Source organism: Amyelois transitella, chromosome 11 (genome assembly GCF_032362555.1).
Source record: "Amyelois transitella isolate CPQ chromosome 11, ilAmyTran1.1, whole genome shotgun sequence".
NCBI classification, from domain to species: domain Eukaryota; kingdom Metazoa; phylum Arthropoda; class Insecta; order Lepidoptera; family Pyralidae; genus Amyelois; species Amyelois transitella.
The window spans coordinates 1,678,282-1,704,767 of NC_083514.1; the positions used below are offsets into that span (position 1 = coordinate 1,678,282).

Here is a 26,486-nt window from a genome sequence, read left to right on the forward strand (position 1 = left end):
AAAATGGTAATAATGTGTCAACAGGATAACAGACATTTGAAAATGTTCAGCTTTATTCTGTTTATATATATGTTATTGTACTACAATATGTCTACCCCGCAAGGGATATAGAAGTGACCATGTATGTATGTACATATTAGGGTTTCTCTGCGAGAATTCTCGAACCGAGAATTCCCGGGAAATTTTGCCTTATTCGAGACGAGAAAACAGTGGTCGAGAAGTCGAGAAATCGAGAAATTCAGTAATAATAATTAAAAACTTAATAACGCGCTTGCACGTGCACACGACTCTACCGCGCGGTGCGTAAGCGACCGACAGCGCCCCCGCCCCACTCCCCGTTTCGTTCGTACACACACGTCACACTTTCTGACTGATGTTTACTGATAAGACTGTCCATTTATAACAAATATTTAATGGTTGATTCATACAAAGACTAAATTAAGGTAGGTACCTTACTCGTAATTGTTAAGTTAGTCTGATTGTTATTTTTTATACCTAATTGAAAAGAAAAGTTTGTAGTATGTACAGACAGAGACTAAAGTAAATTATTTAGTACTGTTGTGTATTATTTAGTAATGTTAGGTACTAACTAAGTTTTGTTGTGGTGCCATAAAGGATGACATTGTTTTTAGAAGATATTTTATTTGTTTTTTCCAAAGAAAAAGACTATTTAATCCTAATTGTTTGTAGACCTAATGATTAAAAGATCTCACTAGAGTTTATTTTGTTCGCTTGATTAAAGTTTTCTATAGTTAATGTTTTTGATTAATAAATGTTGTGTTTAATATTGCGTAAAAAGCGTAGTTTTATTGTTAAATCCACACATTTAAAAAAATCCATATTTCTCGACAACCCGAGAATTCCCGGGAAACAGTTGTCGGGAATTCTCGTGCTCCGAGAAATAAAAATGGTCGAGAAATGAGAAACTCTAGTACATATGTATGTATTGTACTACAATGTGTATGGCATAAATATACGAGTTATGGCTAACAAGTGGAAAGATGTAGTCTCTGCCTACCCGTCCGTGACAAAGCCATGATTTACTGTATATATATATATATATATATATGTTTGCATTATACCTATCTACTAATAACTAGTGAGTTCAACATAATCAGAATATGTAACCTTGTATAATTATTTCAAATAAACAACGTTGCAAAATTAAGCCATTTTGACATTGGAACAAAAGACTTCAGGTATTTTTAATCGCTAAAAAGTGACGATGTTCATACGCGGACTCAACCTATCATTAAGTTTTTCAGACAGTATAAGATCGTTTTGGTCTTCGTCTTTGTGTGTCCTTGACCACCTGATATAAGCAACTGTTATACACTATGTTTGGATGTTAACGGAAAGGGAATTCCAGATTTAAATTCGAAAAAAGATTTGGCGAGTCCCGACATACGCAACAATTATAGCGGTTCTTCTTATTATCTACCCTATGTTTATAACTCGCTATCGCTTATGACTTACACCGTTTCCAAGGTGCCATCAAGCACGAACTCACGTAAGCAATTCGTAACAAAAATATAATATTGAGTGATAAATAAGGAGCCGTTTATGTAATTCAGAACAAATGGGACGCGTGTTGAGCGCACGAGCGATATGATCGGCGCGTGCGGCGGTTTATGCGATAATTGTCGCTGTTTTGTTAAAGTGCTCATAACCACACTATACCTACTTATAATCTATGCTAATGTCAAACTACTTATATAAAAAAGTAGGTTACTAACTAAATTTAAATTAACAAATTGCACAGACCCTGCATAGCATCAACTTGCGGGAGCGTGCCCAGAAGGCTGGCAGTATGGCCATTTTGGCATCCCGTCACGAGATATCTCAATCAGCTTTTTCGAAAATATATAAAAGTTTTACTGTAAATATCCGCATTAAATATGGCAAAAGACCGGACCAACTTTGATGCTTTTTACACTTACTTTTTTTATAGCGTTTATAATATTAAGTTCATAAAATACTTTTAGCAAGATTCATGAAATACAAATTCCTATAATAACATTTTACACAACAATTGAAACTCAACAATTTTGCACAATAATATAAAACATCAAAGAAATATATGGTTGAGAACAGAAATAAGGAACCATTAAAGCTATTAATGCCACGCAAGTGCACATTACACTTTAATAAACCGCAGTGTTGCCAACTAAAAATTGAGAAAATTACGCAAAGAGTTCGCAAACGAAGATAGTGGCATTTAAATTTGGAATATTGCACATCCAGCCAGTGTTGCCAGCCATTTGGCGGGCTGCCAGTGCTCTGAATAAATGAACGTGGATGAAAAACATTTGTTGTGCGCCATTGTTGGACCGTTGCTTTTTTTATGCTCTTTTGCTAGAAACGTTTCGCTTTTCAATAGTTGGATGCAACTTCGAAACTATGACAAAATAATTGTTCTGTTAATAAACTGCATAGCGGAACCGTACAAGAGAGGAAAGAAACATATTATTTTTATATTATGCACAAATAGGTTCAAATTATCACATCCTTATCTTTTAAGGGTAAACGTAACTATATTCTTAACTTATAAGCTTATATAGTAAGACTCGTAAGTCACATTTAGCTGCATAGCATATTGATGGAATTAACATTCAAATAGGTTGCAAGTCCTAAAAAATAAGAATAAAAAATGTAAAGTTAAAAGTATTTGCTCTGGCTAAGCGAGTTAAATGAAAAAATAAAAATCCCAACTTTTACTCGCTTCCACACACTACAGTTGTGGTAGGAAAGAAAAATAAAAATGTGTGTCTGCTTCTTATTCTATTGCATCTTCTGAAAGCCTTTATATCTACTTGAGACACTGCCAGCTGTATCCCTGAATTTCAATTCCATCATTTTAATCCTGATACGTTGGCCTTCGCATCTTGTTGGATTGGCTCCGTCTACCCCGCAAATAAGTCATGGTTTGTGTATGTGTTAGGTACAAGACCGCAGACTCTTTCTTATAGAATGTTAAACGATATCCATCAAACGTGATCAATTTTTTCTGCCGTTGAATGTACCATAACTAATGTTTATACAAACTTGCCACGACCCCTGCAAACTTCTTCCGTTTCATTCACATTCATAACTTTCATTCATGCAACTGTTCTACCCCCGATAAACTATCGCTATTTCACTTTTTGTTATGACGTGAAACTGGATCAAATGAGATTAGGAAAGGGTGTTATATTCAAATCTAATAAACGATTGGTTCGTTTTATAGGTTTGTAATACCCTAATGTTCAAAGTATCTGGAAATATATTTCCGAACTAATCATATAAAAGAAAAACGTTTCATACAACGATATTATCTCGAAAATATCGACAGTTTTTCACGTTGCACTTTGATCTCCAAATAGTCTATTTTTCCGATTCCATTCGTTTGATCCACTCATGTTTACAATCTCGCTAATGTAAACATCTTGGGTGAGCCTACACAATCGTTTGTTCAGATAAATCACGATCTAACGTGGATTTTCTGAAAGAAAATATACCTTATTTGATTTATTTGTAAGAATTCCATTCCGTAATCAAAGTTACATAGACTAAAAGGTTTGTAGTAGTGATTAATTGCAAACACATACTTATAATCACTTACCAGCCTCCGTAGTATGGAACGCGTGATGACGTTTTTATCGCGCGACAAACTATCGCTGTCCTGTTTCATGTCTTAATAAAAAGCGAAACAGCGATAGTTTTTTTAAAGTTTAAGTGTTATGCTGCGGGGGCTGGAGAGTTTAGCAGAGACACTTCATTATTTCATTTGCCACGATCTCTATATACTACTTTTTCTTCAAATATAGAAAAAAAAAACATTTTTTTTTATTACGTTATCATAAAATATGTCGGTAATCAAATCTTGTAAGACACATTTTTCATTATTTTAATTCTTGAAGAATTCTTCTTGCTCGAAAGAAAGACTAAAAAACTATTTATTTGCATTAAATAGGTACAATGAGTGATGTTCTAAAAATATTTCTGAACAGTTCTCTAAAAGTAATCAATTTCAATTCTCCCAGAAAACAAACACTTTCTAAAACTGTCAAGTAAAGTAATCAAAATCTACGATCAACCGCCAAAAATGATTAATTATATTAACCGTAGAAAATGGCTAAAGAAGTTGGTAACACTAACAAATTGGAGGGAACGTCATCAAAATAAATGGCGGCTGGGTAACGTTGAGCGCAATGACGCCTAACTTTTTGAGTAACAGTTGTTTTTTTATTGCTTAAAAACTTAAAGAACACTATAGAATGCTAATTTGTTGACAATTTACTTTAGTCTTGGCAGTTACCCCTTCTGTTTTATTTTTGAGCGAACGAGTGAGGTGTAACAATCAGCTGCTTGGGGCTAAACATTTTTTTTTTGTATCTATGTCTGTTTGTAACGCGAAAGCTTATGAACTGTTAGTTTGATTTTGATAAAAAAATGTAGGATCTGTCAAATAGTTTTTTTTTTTTAATTTGTAAAGTATCAAAATACGTCGAACAATTTTTGAACTATTCACAATTTTACAAAAGATAAAATGTTCGCGAGGTCTAAGTTAGCAGCGAATGACTAGTTTAATTAATCCTTAATTTTTAAATAAAATTATTCAGATAGCTCACTAACCACTTATAATTAACTATTTGTAAAGTGACGTAATTCTGGATCACTCCTCATTCACTCCCATTCCCGAAAGGCAAGGTTCTAATCAACCTAATGACCTGTGAAGTATTCTCATGAGCTTTTTACTAATAAACACTTCCGTTTTTGAGCCGACGTTCTTGTTAATCATTAAATTTAAATGAACTTAGTAACGTTTGTTTACTTAAAACAGTTACTTAATGTTACGTGTATCCAATTCGAAACAAGTCATTGAAATTAACATTGAAATCTTATGAGGTGGTTCATAATAACGGCATCTATACTATCTATTTGCATATCTCTCGACGTTTTAGACTTTTTATGACTTACTTACTTATAAATATAGCAACAACCGCTCGCAACGCACAAGCACAGAGCGTTAGAACAAACTACACTGCCGCCAGTTAACCGATGATACTTTCGCCTTAAAATATGTACTTATCACATGCAACTAAGCACATGTAAACGAGCTACACATTGCCTACTCCGCAGATGTCAGATAGTGTTGTAACGGGCACTTACGGGATCCGCCAGTTTTTAGGTCAATCGATCGCCGGTTACTTTTGTGCCGGCAATGCGCTACTGTTTGTTTTATCCGACACGGTTTAACCTGTAAATGACGTCGGATATCGGCCGTCTAGCTCGGCTATTGATACAATCCAATTGGTGAAGCTTTTTTTTTGTCACCCATATTTTGTGGGAAATGGGAATGTTTGAAAGTGAAGACGAAACGTATCTTGATCAAATTTTCCAACGTTGTGTTGAAATGTTAGTTCAAGAGAATCGTCTAACCGATCAAACGTAAAGATTGATGAATGTGACTGAAGCTAGAGAATATAAATATTAATGAATGTGATTGAAAAAAATTAAGTAAACTTCAAACTTCTCATAAAGTCCTCGATCCTGTGAATCGACAGGCTTCAGAGAAATACCAACTTGAATCATGGTTAATACATTTAGATGCTTGATCATGCAGATTTTCACAAGATATTTTTCCTTCTCTTACATCGGTTAGCATGAAAACTAATGTATCCAACATAACGGCATTTTGAAAGAATACTAAAAATAATCAGTAAGCCCAAACAGCTTATCGTGGCCTATCAGTATTTTCAAGACTGTTGGCTCTGTCTACCCCGCAAGGCATATAGACTATGGACTTATATAAAAGAGTACTTTAATCCATAATTAATAACTTCTCTCAAGAAACAAGTGTAAAAATTAAAGGAAAAACCGACTTTCCCCAGAAATAGTTTCTGTCGACTGCTCGATTTGTATAAAAAGTGGAAAAGTTTGGCTGCGGACTTAATATCGGTCGAATTTGCTCCTTATAGATGCCAGAAAACTTTCACTGGAGGTTTTCGTGGCTGCAAAAATTAATCATCATTTGAAAATTTGAATCACTAGTTTTGCTGATTGTAAATTCAATCAAAAGTAAGGCTAATCATCTTTTTTAGGTAAATAATGAGGTAAATAATCTTTTTTAGGCGATGGGCTAACAACCTCTCACTATTTGAATCTCAATTCTATCATAAAGCCAAACAGCTGAACGTGGCCTATCAGGCTCTTCAAGACTATTGGCTCTGTCTAGCCCTCAAGGAATATATAGAAATGACTATATGAATGAATGAAATGTACAGTGACCCAAAAAAGAAAGTGTACTAGTTGAATCTCAATTCTATCGTTAAGCCAAATAACTGAACGTGGCCATTCAGTCTTTTCAAGACTGTTGGCTCTGTCTACCCCCGCAAGGGATATAGACGTGACCATATGTATGTACATATGTAGTAAGGCTAATAAACTTGTAATTTTTTATATGACTGCCTTGCAACCTCCTTACTATGTGTATCTTGATTCCATCATTACTGGACGTAGCCTTTCCGTCTATTCGTACATACATAAAATCACATCTTTTTCCCGGAGGGGTAGGCAAAGACAACATCTCTCCACTTGCCACGATCTCTGCATACTTTTTTTCTGAATAAAAATTCATAACTCTCTTCATGCAAGCTCCGCGGTTTCGGGTACTCTTGACCTGACCTTTTGCCAGGACGTTCTTAATTTGATCAACTTACGTTCGTCTTGACCTTTCCTTCTATTCGAGACTGTTGGCTCTTTTTATCTTGCAAGAGATAAATAAGTTATATATGTATGTATGTAAATCAATATGTAATTAATAAATTACCATTACCATAGATATTAATGATATAAATATAGAAATAGTTCCATTAATTCTTTAAGTAGTGATAAAACAATCACTTACTCGTCACTCGTATAAGTTACTAGCTGTGCCCGCGACTTCGTCGGCGTGGAATAGTTATTTTGGGCATAACTGACGCTCTCAAGGATGAATAATATTCCCCGTTATTTCACATTTTCCATTATTTCATCGCTCCTAAAAGTTGCAGCGTGATGTTATATAGAGTTAAGCCTTCCTCGATAAATGGTCTATTCAACACAAAAAGATTTTTTCAATTCGAACCAGTAGTACATACATACATACATAAAATCACGCCTCTTTCCCGGAGGGGTAGGCAGAGACTACCTCTTTCCACTTGCCACGATCTCTGCATACTTCTTTCGCTTCGTCCACATTCATAACTCTCTTCATACAAGCTCGGCGGTTTCGGGTACTTTTGACCTGACCCTTTACCAGGACGTCCTTAATTTGATCAAGATACGTTCGTCTAGGTCTTCCCACTCCGACCTTTCCCTCCACACTCTCCTTGTATATCTGCTTAGTCAACCTGCTTTCATTCATCCTCTCCACATGACCGAACCATCTTAACATACCCTTTTCTATTCCTGTAACTACATCTTCTTTCACATCACAACATTCCCTTATCACGCTGTTCCTTATCCTGTCACTCAATTTCACACCCATCATACTCCTTAACGCTCTCATTTCCACTGCATTTATTCTGCTTTCATGCTTCTTTTGCCATACCCAACTTTCACTCCCATACATTAATGTCGGGACCAACACGCCCCTGTGCACAGCCAGTCGAGCCTTTTTGGATAGTTTCTGACTGCTCATAAAGGCATGCAAAGCTCCATTCACCATGTTCCCCGCGTTCACTCTCCTTTCAATATCACTATCATACTTGCCATCTGATGTAAACTTTGATCCTAGATATACAAACTCTTTCACTTGCTCCACTTTTTCTCCTCCAATCAAAATATTACATGCTGTCATTTCTTTCTCCATTTCAAAAACCAGTGTTTTAGTTTTACTTACGTTCACTTTCATTCCTTTCTCTTTTAAAGCTTCATGCATACAGTTTACCATCTCCTGTAACTCCTCCGCTGATGACGCCAGTATAACCTGATCGTCGGCATAGAGCAGACATTTGACGAGTAACTCATTCATCCTTAATCCACTTTTAGACTCTTTCAAATCTGTCAAGCAGCTATCCATAAATAGGTTGAACAGCCACGGTGACGCAACACATCCTTGCCTAACGCCTTTCTCAATCTTAAACCACTCAGTGTGCGCTCCGTTTATCCTGACACAAGCACTCGAATCCTCATATAAGGATTTCAGTGCTCGTATTAAGAGACTGCTCACCCCATGCATAGAAAGTGCTGACCACAATTCATTCCTCTCAACCAGTAGTAGTTTTTGAGATTAGCGCGTTCAAACAAACAAACAAACTCTTCAGCTTAATAATATTAGTATAGTTTAAAATACATCTTTTCACAAAATTATAGGCAAATAGCGTTGTCTTGCAATCATTTACTCTTGCACACTTTAACACAAAGAAACTATATTTCATATACTGTGACGTTTTTGGCGCTGGGGAGTCGTATTTTATCGCTGTGGACTTTTCTTTCGCTTGGCTTATTACTTAATCTTTTGCTTAAGAAAAGATCCGCCCCGTGGTAATTTGTAGAATATCACTACTCCAGTTACATTATTTCTAAACTAGCTTTTAATCTTTGCCCGCGTGAATTTAGCGTCACAGTGAAAAGAATGCAGGTTTTTCGCAAATCTCTCTTTAGACTCTTAAATTATATATATTGAAATTTCATGAAAATTGGTTTAGTCGATAACGTATGAAGAGATAACACACCAACAAACTGACTTTCCACTAGACTAAGGGATAGGCTTGTATACTTGGGATTCATATTAAAGAAAAACATCTACCGAGTCATACATCAGTGTAGCCATCCCTCACAGGAAATTATCGCGGACGTTTCGGCCTGCCCCTGTTATTGGGCGAAAATGGCTGGCTTCCGATACTGATAGGGTTACTATTCGATATAAAGCAGCCAGTAATATAGCAGTATTTAATCTATTTGAGATTAAATTCAGCCTGCAGGTTAAAAAAAGTAATCTACATTATAATCACATATATATCCCTTGCGGGTTAGACAGAGTCAACAGACTTTTAAAGACTGAAAGGCCACGTTCAGCTGTTTGGCTTAATGATAGAATTGAGATTCAACTAGTGCCAGGTTGCTCGCCCATCGCCTATAAAAGAACCCCAAGTTTGAAAGCCTATCCCATTGTCGCCTTTTACGACGTCCATGGGAAAGAGATGGAGTGGTCCTATTATTTTTCGTATTGTTCCCGGGAACCACACGGCACGGTATGTATTTTAAGGGTATTAATCTAATCTTAAACCTTGTCTCACATATTTTGTTACAAGTTAGTGTGAAACAATGATACGGTAAGTGTACTAAACTAAGAGTATTTTTTCTAACTACTAGTAAGATCGCGACCTCAATAAATTCCTTCCACATTTTTAGAACGACAAATCGGTCGGATGTCGCCCCTTTTCGGTCGCTATCAGTGATGATGGGCCCCGTCAGCGGTTCTTCGCAGAAATTGAAGAAATAGAAATTTGATTTATGGTGTCGGAAATGTACGCGTAGTACGCGTATTGTGGTGTGTTTACCGATATTTTTAGTTGCGTTATTGGTTTTGGTTGGATCGTAATTTATATTTGTTTGTTATTGTTACATATAGGTACAAATATAATAAGGGATAGGCTTATAAACTTGGGATTCGTCTTTTAGGCGACATGCTAGCAACCTCTCATTAAATGAATCTCAATGATATCATTAAGTCAAGGTAGACATAAGCAAAAGTCTTGAAAAGAATAAATAGCCACGATATAATTCTATCGTTGTGCCAAAAGAAAAAAGAATAGGACCACTCCGTCTTTTTTTTCCACGGATGTCGTAAAAGGCGACTAAGGGATAGGGTTATAATCTTGGGGCTCTTCTTTTAGGCGACAGGCTAGCCTGTCACTAAATGAATCTCAATTCTACTCGTATCATTGAGTCAAACAGCTGAACGTGGCCTGTCAGTCTATTCGATACTGTTGGCTCTGTCTGGCCCGCAAAGGATATAGGCGTGATTATATGAATGACTGACTTATTTTCCACGGATTTATTTACATACACGTTTCTTTGACCCCAAAATATAATCCTACACATATGAAAGCGGTCGCTTGGCATACGATTAATATTATTTTAGCCGCGAACCCACAATTAACCGGCTACGTTTCATTAGGCCCCTTAAATAAATGGCTGCCATTTGCGGCTCCTCCAACTTTGTTGATACGTGCTAACTGCTAATGTGTAATTTAATTGTTTTGAGAGTTTGCCTAAAGGTTGAAGGAGACATTTTGTATTTTGTTCCCAAGATACGGAATACTGAACATGAAAAATCCATTTACTCGGATCATTATGAAGACATTGCAGCAGCCTGTCTTGGTGCTGTATGTTTTCATTTTAAAGTAGAACCCATCCATATCTTTCCTATGGATGTCGTAAAAGGCGACTAAGGGCTTGGGATTCCTCGTGGGCTAGCAACCTGCCACTATTTGAATCTCAATTCCATCATAAAGCCATGCAGCTGAACGGGCCAAATGAGCTTACATTATGATTATTTTTTGGTCTAGTTCTATTTCAAATACGTGTAAACTAAACAAAACTGATTTATAAATATCGACGAAGTCTGTAGCAAAGGCTAACGTATATATCGACCGTACTTTTCTACCTCAAGTGTTTCATATTACTTACCAGTTATCTTCAACATGCATTATTCCACAACAAAAACAATTAACATACCTTTTCTTTCTTTCCAGTTCATCTCCAATTCGATGACGTCACGCTCCAAGATTACGTCCTATACTCCATCGTGGGCACATTCATCAGGGGCAACTTCACGCCAACCTCATTCGCCGAACGCCCATGCCGGGACGAAACGCCCCTCCCCTACTTCGTCCCGAAACATTCGAGATCCGAACGGTCCAAATTCAAAAAGTGGCACCAAGATTCCAAATTCGAAAGTGACAGAACGTTGGAGCCTGTGTTGCCAGATTTCAGGACAGGAAATTTAGATAGTGATGTGACTGAATTCGATGGTTATTATTTTAGGCCGAGGTATTATAGAGGTGAGAGGTCGGTAGTGAATGGGTTTCGGAGGGGGAGGGGTAGGTTTAGGAGGAGGTTTCTCCCGGCCAGGGTTGTGAGTGGGCCGCTGGATGGCAGGAGCGGCGTGGTCCTACAGTGGTCGCTGACTGATGCGGTGCATATAGGAACAGATGAAACTAGTGTTGTTTTTAGGTAAGCAAAGCAATACTACTTTTTTATTTATTCTTAATGTTTGAATGAATTATTTAATTCTATGACTTTGTTCTGATACAAAATTATAATTATTCCTCCTGGCTTTAGTCCCGGTTGCATCCTCACCACTCTAGACAGGAGCCTGGGGTATGCCTTTGACCATAGATCCTGGATTGGGTGATTCAGGTTTTTACACGAAGCGACTCTCATCTGACCTCCGCAACCTTTGCAGATAAACTTAACCCGTATTGACGAATATCTAATATAAATTTCAATTTCAATTTATTCTTTATGGCATAGACAACAACAACAACCTTGAAACGACGTAAGGAATAGACATTCTGGGTGACAAATAGCTAGATCATTACCTAGATTCAACCACATAAAAAACCAGTCGGCAAAAGCAATTTCTGTTCTAAATTGACCTTAAACAACCTTTTAATTTTCAAAGCACGAATACTTAAGGGTTAAACTTTTAATACAAACGGAAGATGAGCTAACTAAACTCTACAAAAGGTCAACACACTTATTTTTCTCCACAATATTATAGTGTTGCCAACTTGGCGCTTTTTGCGGTTAATCTAGTGCTGTTTGTAGAGTTCGGATCGTGTTTAAAAAGGGCAACGCCGGGCTCCTCTCCGGAGAGGAGAGGATGTAATTGATACTAACGCAAAAAGAAAGAAGAATAAGTGCCCAAAGTTCGGAGTTAAGCTCCCTAGAGCCCATTTTGAGTAATCTTTTTAGGGTCTTAAAAAAAAGAAATGTTTTTAATTATAATTAAAACATTTCTTTTAAAATTAAGAATTTAATGGATATTTTTATAGATTTTTGATGTAGAAAACAGAATAGATAGGAAAATCACCCACACATAGGTTCTCTGCTAAACCCAATGGAAAACTGTTAGATAATATTAGCATTAAGTCCGCCTATTGTAATTTACAAACTGTAAATGCTAAAGTAAAACACAAATTAAAAAATCTTGGCGGCGTTTATTTTCTCGTAGTTATTGTTTCAGACATTTCAAGCGCTTAGATTGGCTTTTTTTTTGGGAGCGATTTATCGTCTTCTCATTGTAGACAGTAGGCGGCAGCACTGAATATTTGTGTGACATTTCTGACATTCTGTTTAGCCAATATATTGTCGTTCTGCTCTCGCAAGCCAAACGTGACTGATTAAAGGCGACCACAAGCGTGTCCACTTGGAAATGGATAGGCAACTTCGTCTCTTTGAGCATTACGTCCCCTTGATCACCTCCAGTTTGATGTTAATTGAATCTTCTGCAATTCACATGCAAGTATTTTTTGATACTGAAAGATGTAGAAACATAACTACACTTATATATATTTTCGCGTAGTACTTAAAGATATATGTATTACTAGCCTTTGTTCGGGGCCAGACTATTGTAATTTCTAGAAATACATACATAAAGTCGCGTTAAATCTCCTGCGGATAAGACAGATCAAACATTTAGCTGTTGCTAGCCGACCACCTACAAGAGAATTCCCAAGTTTATAAGCCTATTCGTTGCTTCTTACAACATCTAAGTGGTTCTAAATGCGGGAAACCACGACCCAACCACTGCACCTTTAAAATGAAGATCTTTGATTTTAAACGAAGTGATAGAAATATACAAAGTGGTGAAAGCATAACAGGATAAATAGACTATTTCATTGTAATATTAGATAAGTACAGGTCTATTTATTAGATATTTTTTAACTCTTTTTTCACTATAGGGAATAAAGATATGATTACATTTATGTATTAACAAAATAAGTACACTCGTTTTATTAATATCTAATTTTTGGCGATTGGAATAGTTGCGTCGTGAACAGCCACCCTTATGTTCAGTCGCGTTCTCAGCAATAATTCAACTTCGCGGCGTTAAACAATCAAAGCACTCTGAACTAAAACTAATCTAAAGTTTCGCTTAAATAGTATTAGGTGTCAAGTTGTAAGTATTTCTGTTATCGTTACCAATGTGAAAATGGTTATGTGAAGGCAATCTGCTGTATCGTGCGTGACTTTTGCTTAAGTACCTATCGTTAGTTCTGTTTTTTTTTTATTATATTTGTTTTAGCTATCGTTATGTTTTGTCACTAGTGTTTGAAATCTTATGTATAAAATTCGTGTTACAATGTTCGTTCCCGTACAAAACGGCTTGACCGATTTTCATGAAATTTTGTGAGCATATTGAGTAGGTCTGAGAATCGACCAACATAGAAAGACAAAAAACAAGAAGAATACTTATTTTAACTTCCTAAACACTATATTTGAAATTACGATATAAGTTTTCAAGCAGCTCGTTTTAACGTTATTTCCCCTGGGAGTTTCAGTTTTACAATGCAAAAAACGGGATTTCTTTGTCTGATGGAGTATTTTCATCCTGGTTGGCATTAAGTACTTATTTTTAATAACGGTAATTTATATGAAACTGTGAGTTGAGATTGGAATTTTCACACATCCGTCTTTATCCCATACGAACTAGACAGAGCCATAATAAAAAAACTTGAAGGCCATGTTTACCTTAATTCAAACATAAATATAATTACGTCTATATCCCTTGCGGGTCTACCCCGCCAACATAGCCAACAATCTTGAAAAGACTGACACGTTCAGAATTAGGATTCATATATGTAGAGACAGGTTGCTAGCCAGTCACCTCAAAGAAGAATCTCACGTTAATAAGCCTATCTATTAGTCGCCTGTTACAACATCTATGGGAAATGGAATGGTCCTCTTGTTTTTCTATTGATCCCAGGAATCACACGGCACTCTAACGGCAATAACTTAATGGATTTATTTTTCTTCAGGTCTTCCTTTGTGAAATTATCTTTTAATATAAAAATATAAAATAGCATAAATGAATCAGTAAATACAACAATTGTGAAAAACATAATAAAAAAAAATATATTTTCGTCAAAAAATCTCCCCGAATTGTACCGGATGGTAAAGTTTATTTTACTGGCAACATTCCCAACTTACGTTACCACTCATTGTTCATTAAAATATGACACCCAATCCAAACAAAAATGTTCTTTTTCTATCACGACCTTACGGGGAATCTAACTCGGGACTCCTATTTTATGCAAGAACACAACAAGTCTATAAAATCAGGTAAAAAAGTAGCTAATTCATTGTGCACCGTCTAAACCACGTCGCCTCATTTACCCCTTTCAATTTCACCAAATATAGTTTAGAACCACTGACGAAGACAAATGATGTTTTTCCGAAGCGCGTGATACACACGGCCCGTAACTTCGATAATGTTCGAAAATAAGAGCTTTGCTCAACATATTCATAATGTATGTTTCTACTACGGTTCTCTATCTATTAGCACACCTTTGTTTATCCTAATAATTGTTACGCATAATATTATTTTGCATAACTTTTTAGGCATATTTTTTTAAGCATACCTAACAAAACCTTTTTTTTTTGTTACGAAGGGGAAATCTATTCACGGACGACCCCCCGGGTTTTCACCCGGGAGAGTGTGGGAGACCTGGCACGGAATGTGCCACAAAAAAAATTAGTCTAAACTATAATTATGCCTATTGAAATAGTATGCGTAACTCGTTATGCCAAACACAAATAGGACAAAAAAATTAGTCGAATGAAAGGGATCCCTGCTACTACATATGTATTTTTTATGGGCAATAAAGAGAATTTGTATTGTATTGTATTGTAATGTATGTATAACAACTTAAAAATCCATTAATCTCAATCCAAATTAATTTTACAAATTTGTTTGTTTGTTTGTTTTTTCTTCACGCCTCATCTACTGTACCAATATTCTTGAATTTTGCGTAGACGCACGTGTATAATTAACCGATTGCCCGTTCATAAGATATAACCATAGTTTTAACAATCGAATTGTTCATATGTGATAATCATCATGAGACTCTCAACGGATTCCCTACCCGTTAAGATTCCGGAGGTGGACATAGGGTACTTTACATCCCGGTAAAAACTATAGTTCCCGTTGAATTTCCGAAAAATCTGTATTCTTTTGTCGGCGGGTAAAAATTTGTATAATAAATGTGAAAGTGTATTTGTCCGTCTTTCAGGTCGAAACTAATGTAAGTACCTACCAATCTTCATAAAATTTTGCATAGATATATAAGTATGGAGTTCGGAGGAGGACATAGGGAACTTTTTACACGAACGAAAGCTAGCGGACCAAAGAGTTTGAGCTAGCCTCAAAATAATTTTAGGACTTGTATTAGGTCACTTACAGGAACAAAATCCTTTTATAAATAGATTTCATTTTATTGCTTAGTTTCAGAGAAGAAGAGTCTTAGTTTCAGAGAAGAAGAATTTCAGAGTCTCTCTGAGCTTGAAATCTTTGATTTATTGAATTATTATTAAACCCATTGTCTGATGAGAAAGTAGAAAATAAAAGAACATGTGACTGTGGCCAATATTGGTAGCGACTTGACACAAAAATACGTAATTTAAGTAACAAATTTAATCTTCTGCGAGTTTATGGCCAGTTATTATGAGTAAGATTTAGAATATTTAATATCTATATTATTTTAATGTTTGATCCGCGGCGATTGTGTGTTCCCAGTTTGTGTATAACGCGTCGTAATTACTAAAACAATATTCAATTCGTCTTTTATAAACTGTTTCACATAAGCTGTTTCGAGACAAGGAATATTTTCCTAGAGGACTTATCATTTTTCTTATCTATACTAATATTATAAAGCTGAAGAGTTTATTTGTTTGTTTGAAAGCGATAATCTCAGGAACTACTGGTTCGAATAGAAAAATTCTTTTTACGTTGAGTAGACCATTTATCGAGGCAGGCTTTAGGCTATATAACATCACGCTGCAACTATAAGGAGCAAAGAAATAATGGAAAATGTGAAAAAAAAAACGGGGAAAATTATTCATCCTTAAGGGCTTCAATGATGCCCAAAAAACTATTCCACGCGGACGAAGTCGCGGCCACAGCTAGTCATATTATTATTCGTCAATATTCAACCATTAGTATTAACTATTAGTTAATAAGAGGAGAATTTAATTACTTTAAACCTCTCTACCTTAGACCGTGACTGAGTGGACTATTGACAACGTGCAGCCGAAAAAATTGGGCACAGAAAGCTAATAATTTGCGAGTACCATGTTTATTAAATATGGAGTTCGAGAGAGAAGCCGGAGATTAAATACATATTTTAAATACATTTAAAAAAATACGAGCGTAAAAGGGCCTTTGAAGTGCTCGCGAGATTTTATAAGCCGAAATAAATATTTTATGAACCTTTTTTTGTAGACATATGTATGTCGCGGTGGGGTTTCATATTTCGGATTTTTTTACAAAGTAGTAGTAAGTTTATCCTTACAATTGGACGTTTTAAATCATAGATGGCGTTAGTATTTATAATATATTTTTTAAAGTTAATACACCTTTTTATTATTCTCTTTAACATTTATACCAATTTATTTAATATAAGATAACACATACTATAATTTTTAGTGTTAGTAACACTCAAAAGAGAGAAATAAATTTCCGTCAAAACTAAAGAAACCTTATAATTAATTCTATTCGATGTTCATGTTCAAAATATTCATACAGCCATGCTCAATAAAATCAGAGCAAATTTTTACAAGCAAAATATCAGAAAGCAATAAAAAAATTTACGGTAATCGGTTCATAAAAAGGCGAATAAAAATCTCGTTATTCGTCCCTTCCCTCCAAACGATTGTCCCGATTGCGACCTCAATAGATAGGAGCCCAGGGTCCGCTTATAGCTTGGACCAACCGTTGTATAAAGTACCTACATAAGTATATTTATTTATTCATTTATTTAGCACCAAACCATAATAATGGTACACAAATAGAAGTGATTTATTTACATACATACATAAAATCACGCCTCTTTCCCGGAGGTGTAGGCAGAGACTACCTCTTTCCACTTGCCACGATCTCTGCATACTTCCTTCGCTTCATCCACATACATAACTCTCTTCATGCAAGCTCGGCGGTTTCAGGTACTTTTGACCAGACCCTTTACCGGGACGTCCTTAATTTGATATAGTACATAAGTATATTTATTTATTTAGCACACCAAACAGGTAACAAACAATAATAATTGTACACAAATGGAAGTGATTTATATATTTTTATAAAACTTTATTGCATAAAACAAAAATGTACAAAAGGCGGACTTAATGCCGTTTGGCATTCTCTACCAGTCAACCAGCTGACCAAACAGAAAAACTTTAAGTTAGCGGTGCGATAAAGTGCACATACATACTGTAAAATACATACATTACGAAAAAAATGCATAAATACATACAAGATACATAACATACATACATATGGTCACGTCTATGTCCCTTGCGGGGTAGACAGAGCCAACAGTCTTGAAAAGACTGAATGGCCACGTTCAGCTATTTGGCTTAATGATAGAATTGAGATTCAAATAGTGACAGGTTGCTAGCCCATCGCCTAAAAAAGAATCCCAAGTTTGTAAGCCTATCCCTTAGTCGCCTTTTACGACATCCATGGGAAAGAGATGGAGGTGGTTCCCGGCACCAATACAAACAAGAGTAGATACATAACATATATTATAAATACATATACATACATAAAATATCAAATTAGGATGACCCATTATTGATCTGCCGAAGAATGAACCCATTCACAGTGATCCAGTTTATAATACTAAAACAGACAAGCCTAAAAGCAAAAATATATATAGTATATAGTACTTATATGACATAACGCCACTTTTCCGGAGAAACAAATGCTCTTAGTCGCCTCTTACGACAATAAAGACATCAAAGATATCTTTATCTAACAGCACCTGCGACGTTTCTACACAGCCTGAATAAAATATTGGTAACACTCATTTTGTATTCACTGAAAGGTCAAAGATACATTGTAAAAATAAAGATTGAGACACACTGGCGCACGTCGACGCGATGTCAGAAACGTCATTTATGCGAATATCAAACATGTTATTAGCGACTAAAATGATACAGTGATATTATAATAAACAAAATTAGTCTTAGTATAAGTTGTACTTTTTTTTCTTGATTATTGTAGGACATAAATAAATTTATAAATAGATAAAATAAAAATATGTAGTAGTGTGCGCCAGCCTCTTCTATCCCGTGCAGATTGTCGAAGTCATACATACATATAGTCACGTCTATGTCCTCTGCGGGGTAGACAGAGTCACTGAAAAGTTTACGTTCAGCTGTATGTCTTTATGATGGAATTAAGATTCAAATAATCACAGGTTCTAGCCCAACGCCTAAAAAAATTCCGAAGTTTATATTTCCGAAGGTTATATCTTAGTCGCCTTTTACGAAATCTATGGGAAAGAGATGGAGTGGTCCTATTCCGGAAACTACACGGCACGGCAAAATTAAAATGGTAAAAGTTAAGTTTTTATTTATATCTCATTTTTTAATCTATTTCCGATTTGAAAACACCTTTACAATTGATTAATGTTGACATTGCATGCTTAAAGTTTACTTACACGTAATTATATGGTATTCCAAGTAGGTAATTTGTTATTACAGCGATGTCGAAACATGTCGATAAAGATACTTGTATTTTTATTAGTTTTCTGAAACGCGTCGTATTTCTATTTATTTAGGCGATCAAATAAAACATTATACTTTCATACATGTTTTCATACATTAATATCCTCTTACTGACTTACTTATTGACTGACATATTAACGTACAACGCAAACCTTTGTATCCGCTAGATTCTAGCTTCGTTATGTGGTCTAGGTGTGTTGTTTAAGATTGTGTTATTCTAATATTGCTTAACACTGAAATGAACATACTTTTATTTCTAGAAATACCCACAGAAGTGAAGTCCGAAAATTTCTCAAAATATATTTACTTGTTTCGTAAACTTTTTAATGTGAAGAAGTGTCATCGCGTTTGAGTCTCCAATAAAACAGTGTTAATAGTTTATTGATTGTTCTACTTAAATTATGCCATCGACTGCAGTTATGTTTCTATAAATATTTAACCACATAATAACAAACGCTAAATGGCAAATCAATAGTCATATAATGCCTCGTTTTATGTTGAAAGTTCACTTGACCGTTTTAAGGCTGGGAACTGCGCGCACCGATCTAAACGCACCTCAAGAGTAGGTACCCGAACTTGCATGAAGAGAGTTATGAATGTGGATAAAGTATGCAGTTAAGTGTAAGTTCGTGGCAAGTGGAAAGATGTAGTCTCTGCCGTCTCTCTCTGCTCCGGAAAAAAGGCGTGATTTTATGTATGTATGTGACTGACCTCGTTCTTTACCTCAACGTTGTCTTTTTATCTATATTTTAAAGATGCTCTTGTTGGTAGAGTTAAGTGGAATGTTCTTCATTCATTTATTTCATCAGTTAATAAAAGAATGTTTCTTAGGATTCTGTCGTGCATCTGTCTGTCTAGGTATTCTTTGCAACAAAGTGGCACTTTACATAAATGAAGCAAAAACATAATTTTGGTTTGTTAGTAGCTTACAATACACTGTACCTACATGTTCAAGGTCGAATGTTTAATTTTTGACAAAAGGAATTAAAAACGTTGTTATTTCCTAAAGGTCTTTACTGTTGTTCTTCATTTCTGTTTTCCTAAGATGAGACTCAAACAGTTAGTTACAACGTTTTATTTAAATAAACCATTTTTACTGACTTTCAATTGAAACTTAACCAAGTACAAAATGCCATCTAAACGAGGCACCTCACGTTAGTCTGTCACTCAGCTCAACACGCGTATCACGGCGAAACCACGAACGTAAATTAATTAACTCCTATCAGACAGCTCACCAGTTAGTTACTCTTCCTACTACTATTATAAAGGCGAAAGTTTGTATGGATGTATGGATGTTTGTTACTCTTTCACGCAAAAACTACTGAACCGATTACCATGAAATTTGGTATGTAGGTAGCTGAAGACCCAGAATAACACATAGGCTACTTTTTATCCCAGAGTTCCCGCGGGATTGATAGGGTTTCCATGCGGACGAAGTCGCGGGCGGCCTCTAGTTGAATATAATGCACCTTTGCCCGCAACTTTGTCTCCGTAAATCCTTATTGTTTAGTTACCTACTCCCCTTGGAAGCGCCAGTAAACTTAGTTCTAAGTAATTTATTTGACGTCAACCAATGTTGTGAAACCATACGTTTTGACAATTATTAAGCGATACGAAGTATCCTATAATAATGAATAAAATTTTGAATTTGAATTTTTGAATTTTGAATTTAGTTTTGCGTTGATAGTTACATTGTCGCCCCTTTTCATAATTTTAGAAACAATTTTAATCTAACAACCCTTAGAAATTTAAACTTCCTTTCACTTGGCGCTCGAGGTGCCCCTATGACCTATGAATTATTCTGGCAAATTCCCACGAATTTCCACGGGAAAACAAAAACAAAATCTACAACAGCCCTTACAAGACGGATTTTCTATGGCTTGCGATTAACTGAACGTGGCCATTCAGTCTTTTCAAGACTGTTGGCTCTGTCTACCCCGCAAGGGATATAGACGTGACCATATTTATGTATGTTATGTATTTTGTATGTATTTATGCATATTTTTTTTCGTAATGTATGTATTTTACAGTAATGTAATGTATGTATGTATGTATGCTATTAACCACAATGTGGGCGACTGAAACACCAGGCAATTGCTAATGTTAATATATTTATACAGGGATCTTGGTAAATCCACTCCGTCAATCAGACGGACACGCCTGATTAGTTACGGTTGATTTAAAGCCAGCCTTCTAGCCTTGACCTGACATTGTTACTTGTATTAAGGTAAACATCAGCCTTTAGCGTTGGCTGTGTACCGTGCTGTTGAGAGCCAGAATTATGCTGTGGGGGGTACCTTTTGGAGAACGCCATTCTATACTGTACTTTATTTAGATTTTATTTTAGTTTTTTTCTTTTACTTGACTTGACTTGATTTCACTTCACTATTTATTACCGTATTATTATCACCTGCTCCACGTTTGCGAATCAAATCGGGCACATTTTGATTAAGGGTCAATCATGGTCCTGGATTGGTTGGATCATGGTAAATCTGCAATATTTTAGATAAATTTATTATTCCAAAGTTCCAAATAGCTACAGAAGTTTATCAGCAAAAAGTATGCTTCGTCAAAAAGATATCTCATCAACAACAAGTTTCGCAAAAAAGTAACGAACTTATCCGCAACATGTTTCGACGAAAAAATATTTGCAACATGCTTTGTTTGTCTGCTTTAATTAAAATAATATTTTCTTTTGTTACAGATTACGTTATAGGAAGATGACGAGTGCCACCATATACCAAGTGTTCTTTACTAAAATTTTAAGACTAGGTAAGTTGATTTCCACTATATACTCGTAAATACATATAGTCACGTATATGTCCCTCGCGGTGTAGACAGAGCCAACAATCCTGAAAAGACTGACAGGCCGCGTTCGGCTGTTTAGCTTAACAAAAGAATTGAGATTCAAATAGTGACAGGTTGGTAGCCCATCGCCTAAAAGAAGAATCGCAATTTTAAAAGCTAAACCTCAGTCGCCTTTTACAAAATTCATGGGAAAGAGATGGAGTGGTCCTATCTATTTTTCTATTCGTGCCGGGGACCACACGGCACTTAGATGTCCATTACTCTTTAATTTATATGTTAGTCACTCACAATAAGGAACATTCATGAATCTTTTATAATTTAACACTGGCTAGTAAAATAATTTTCGTTTTACTTATACGAGTAATATTTCAGATCTGACTTCTGTTGGTACAGTTATGAAGAATGTCTTACTTTATTTCCTTTTTTGTAAACCGCCTTTAAAAAAAATGGTGGTTGTCAGTTTGACCTGTATGAATGTATGTTTGTATGTATGTTTTTTTTGTTCGCGATTATCTAGCATTACGCTGAACCGATTTTGATGCGGTTTTCAGAAACCTGTTTCCTTTTGATAATGATACCACGAAGAAGAAGCAAAAAGAACATTTATGTTTTTAAAATTAATGCAAAAAATTTAACAACATGTGGACTTTATGCCTTAAGGCATTCTCTGCCAGTCGAACCTTTGAACCAAACTGAGATGTACGTTTGTACTGACTAAAGCGGACTTATCCCTAAGTGGGATCTCTTCCAGTCATCTTTTAAATTTTACTTAACTATTTCTAAAACAAAACAGCCAAAGACGTATACAATTTTAAATGGAGACGCGATACCAAGCATAAAAAATGATCACGCAATATTCCTTCAAACAAGCAATATCTATAAATAAATCGATATGTAATAAATATGTATGAAACAATAAGATATGGATCATTTTTGTATTCTTAAGTAAAACTTCGTATATTCCTTTGGGCATTCTCATGTTTACGAATAAAGATAAAGGCTCGTGCAGAAAATTATCTGCTCACTCACAAAACGTCACATCAATCAAATGGCAACATCAACAAGACAAAAAGAAGAGTAGGTAAATAAACTCTTTGTTGTGGACAATAAAGGCTATTTTTGCTAAAATTATGGAGCAATTTCGGCTTATTGAGTGATAGTAACCAATGTGGAGTGTAAACACGCTTTATTTTATAAGAGTGCCGTGTGGTTCCCGGCACCAATTAAAAAAAGAATAGTACCACTCCATATAGTTCCCATGGATGTCGTAAAAGGCGACTAAGGTACAGGCTTATAAACTTGTGATTCTTCTTTTAGGCGACATACTAGCAACCTGTCACTATTTGAATCTCAATTCTGATAGAATTGAGAGCCATTAAGCCAAACAGCTAAACCTGGCTACGTTGCCAGCCTATCGCCTACAAAAGGAAACGTAAGTTTATAAAGGCTATTCCTTACTCGCCTTTTACGACATCCATGGCAAGATATGAAGTTCTATTCAAAAGTGTCGGAGTCCGCACGGCGCTATATAGTCACACCTTGTTATACAAATTCTATAAACCCATTAATCATCAATGACTTGACCTTTCGCTTTTGTGTCCGCTATCAGAATACAGCAAAGTTTTACCGTCATTAGAGTTTTCAAAGAAACTGATATTAATTTGTATCAAGGACATTAAGCTTTGAATTTTCCGGTATAATAACGACCTCTGTGGCGCAGCGGTAGTGCGCTTGTCTGTGGCACCGGAGGTCTCGGGTTTGAGTCCCGGCCAGGGCATGATGGGAAAGAAACTTTCTCTGATTGGCCTGGCCCGTGAATGTATATCTACATAAGTATTAATTTTTAAATATAGTATCGTTGAGTTAGTATCTCGCAACATAAGTTTCGAACTTACTTCGAGGTTGACTCAATCTGTGTAATTTGTCCCGTTTACTTACACACATATACACATACATACAATCACGTCTATATCCCTTGCGGGGTAGACAGGGCCACAAGACAAGTCTTCCAAAGACTGAGAGGCCACGTTCAGCTATTTGGCTTAAAGAAATAATTGAGATTCAAATAGTGACAGATTGCTAGCCCGTCGCCTAAAAGAAGAATCTCAAGTTTATAAGCCTATCCCTTAGTCGCCTTTTACGATATTCATTGGAAAGAGATGGAGTGGTCCTATTCTTTTTTCTATTGGTGCCGGGAACTACACGGCACTGTCCCGTATATTTTTATTTATTTATTTCATGAATTTTCTTTATATTCATTGTTATACTTTTTTCGTTACTCACCTCTAAGGAGTTATCGTCAATATGTCGTTAATGGGGCAACTTATTAGTACTGAATGTGGCTCTGCCTACCCTGTAACGTTGTGATCTTACATGTAGGTAGGTACCTATGTATGTCCTAAAGTGCTCAAGTTATAGCCGTTAATATGTTTAATGTTGCAACTAACTGGTTTGAAACTTTTAGAGAGCATTACATTATGTATGCCAAGGAACTACGCTGTTAAATATACTATCATTAATATTCACTTGCTTCCGGATAAAAATTAACTCTTTGGCAAAAATAGAAGGGTGTTGTAAGTTTCAAACTGTATGTAACATCACTTATACCAACAAGAATAGAACCGCTCCATCGCTTTCACATGGTGTCGTACAGGCGACTAAGGGATAGGCTTATGAATTAGGCAGTCTTCTTATGGGCGATGGGCTAGCAACTATGTGAATCTCAATTTTATCGTTAAGCCAAATAGCTGAACGTGGCATATCAGTATTCTTAAGACTGTTGGCTGTGTCTATCCCGCAAGGGATAAAGACGTGATTATATTACTAGTGAATAGTCGGTAAAAACATAGCTACATATATTGAAATCGTTTCTTTTCATAATATGTCCTCCTAACTAATTACTTTCGCACGAACAATTCTTATATGATACAAATGGAATAATCATTTCATTCTTACGAGTAAAATATGAGTGAGACATTTGACATTAAGGCTACGACGCTCCTACCAGAAAAAATGGAGCACATTCCTGTCTCTTTGTTCCGCAGTCGCCTTTGTTTTCAATGACAATACTTCAAAAGGAATAATAAATGATATAAATTTCATTATATCGTTGTACTCGAGTGTACGTAATTTGTATTTCATAACTTTATGACTAGACACCGCCCGCAGCTCCTCCCGCGTATGACGATAAATCCCGTTAATTTTCGCGGGAATTTCGCGAAATCTCTTACTCCCATGGACCACTTAGTGATACGAATTAAAAATATCAAGCCAGTGGTTTATGCTTTTGGGTTGATGTTGAATCAGTCAGTCAGTTAATTAGTTTTAAAAAGACTCCTTTAAAAATACTATGTATATACGGGACAAATTACACAGATTGAGTTAGCTTCGAAGTACGTTCGAATCTTGTGTTACAAGATTCTAACTCAATAATAGGTACTTGTATTTTGTAATAAAAACGTAAATAGATTAACATCCAAGACCCAGACCAATTAAAAAACGTCTCGTTTCTCATCATGCCCTGGCCAGGATTCGAATCCGGGATCTCCGGTATCATAGACAAATGCACAACCGATACGCCACTAAGATGTGAGTGTGTAATTTCAGACAAGTATTGAAAATGAAATATTTAGGTTTGATCTTCTGGGAAATATAAATGGAAGCAGGTTGACTAAGTGGATTATACAAGGCAGCGGAAAAGGGTTTGGCAAAAGACTGTCAATCAAATCAGGGACGTCCTGACAAAAGGTCAGGTCAAGTGTACCCTAAACCGACGTGCTTGCATAAATGAGGACAAATCAAAAGTAGTAACAGGACCGTGGCAACTGGTTAGTTAAAGTGGCTGCCTACCCCTTCGGGAAAGACGTGTGATCATCTAAAACCAGATCTATCAATGTTATGATTCCATTTTCCAAAGGGGATTATTCCCAAAAATTTTATCGCTTCCCAAATGTGCGCTATCAAAATGACCTTTGGAGTTAACAATATTTTTGTTACTGAAAGCTTTTTGTTGTTACTTCGAAAAGGGCCCGCGACAGTGGCGCCGTACGGTGTTTTCGAGAAACTTTGAATGTGAAATTCTGTAAAAGCAATTTTCAATTCGGGATCTTGTTTGATATTTTATTTGAACAATTTCGGTAAATTGCTTACTGGATATTAATAAACTAGATCTCTCAAGCTCAGAAACTTGAGTTTAATATTTAATTTATTCTTCTTGTACATGATTGCTCAAAACGTATACGCTCAAAATTTAGACTTCTTTATATACATACATAAAACATATTTCCTTCCCGTAGGGGTAGGCAGAGCCTACATATAATTCCACTTGCCACTATCTCTGCACACTTCTTTCACTTAATCCACATTTATAACTCTCTTTATACTAGCTCTGCGGTTTCGGAACCACATTTTGCCAGGACGTCTTTGATTTGATCAAGGTACGTTTTTCTTAGCCTTCCCGTCATTAGTAATTACACATATTGTTTAAGGAATAAGTCCTAATTTTGAAAATGTTTACTCTCGATTCTTTACTCTATCTACCCAGTAAAGGGATATAGACGTGATTATATGTAAGTATAATATGTTGTAGGTCAATAGATACTTCGACGATATATTGAAACAGTTTTCATTTCAAACATACACAAAGGCTGCAATTTACATTTATATCAAAACGGGAAAATATTTATTGAACAGAACGATCCCAATGCGACAAAGGATGAAAAATAAAATAATAAAAACAAAGAGTGTATCGTGTCGTGTGTAAACAAAATGGTCGCTTTTTAAAAGCACACAAGCGCCTTATTACATTTAACTTAAAACTGAGATACATACTACTCTGTCAAGAAAGTAGCAGGAAAAGATCAATAATACACAAACTGTTTGTTATTCATCCAAATTTATTTTATCACCTTCAAAAT

General features: G+C 35.8%; 1 protein-coding gene across 1 annotated transcript in view; it reads left to right on the forward strand.

The window, feature by feature from the left end:
* Positions 1-26,486, forward strand: part of LOC106133387 (uncharacterized) — a 139,753-nt gene that overhangs the window by 40,510 nt on the left and 72,757 nt on the right. The window contains exons 3-5 of the mRNA XM_060946635.1: positions 10,725-10,902; positions 10,984-11,205; positions 21,467-21,534. Coding sequence (XP_060802618.1) covers positions 10,725-10,902; positions 10,984-11,205; positions 21,467-21,534 — 468 coding nt within the window. The remainder of the gene's footprint in view (positions 1-10,724; positions 10,903-10,983; positions 11,206-21,466; positions 21,535-26,486) is intronic.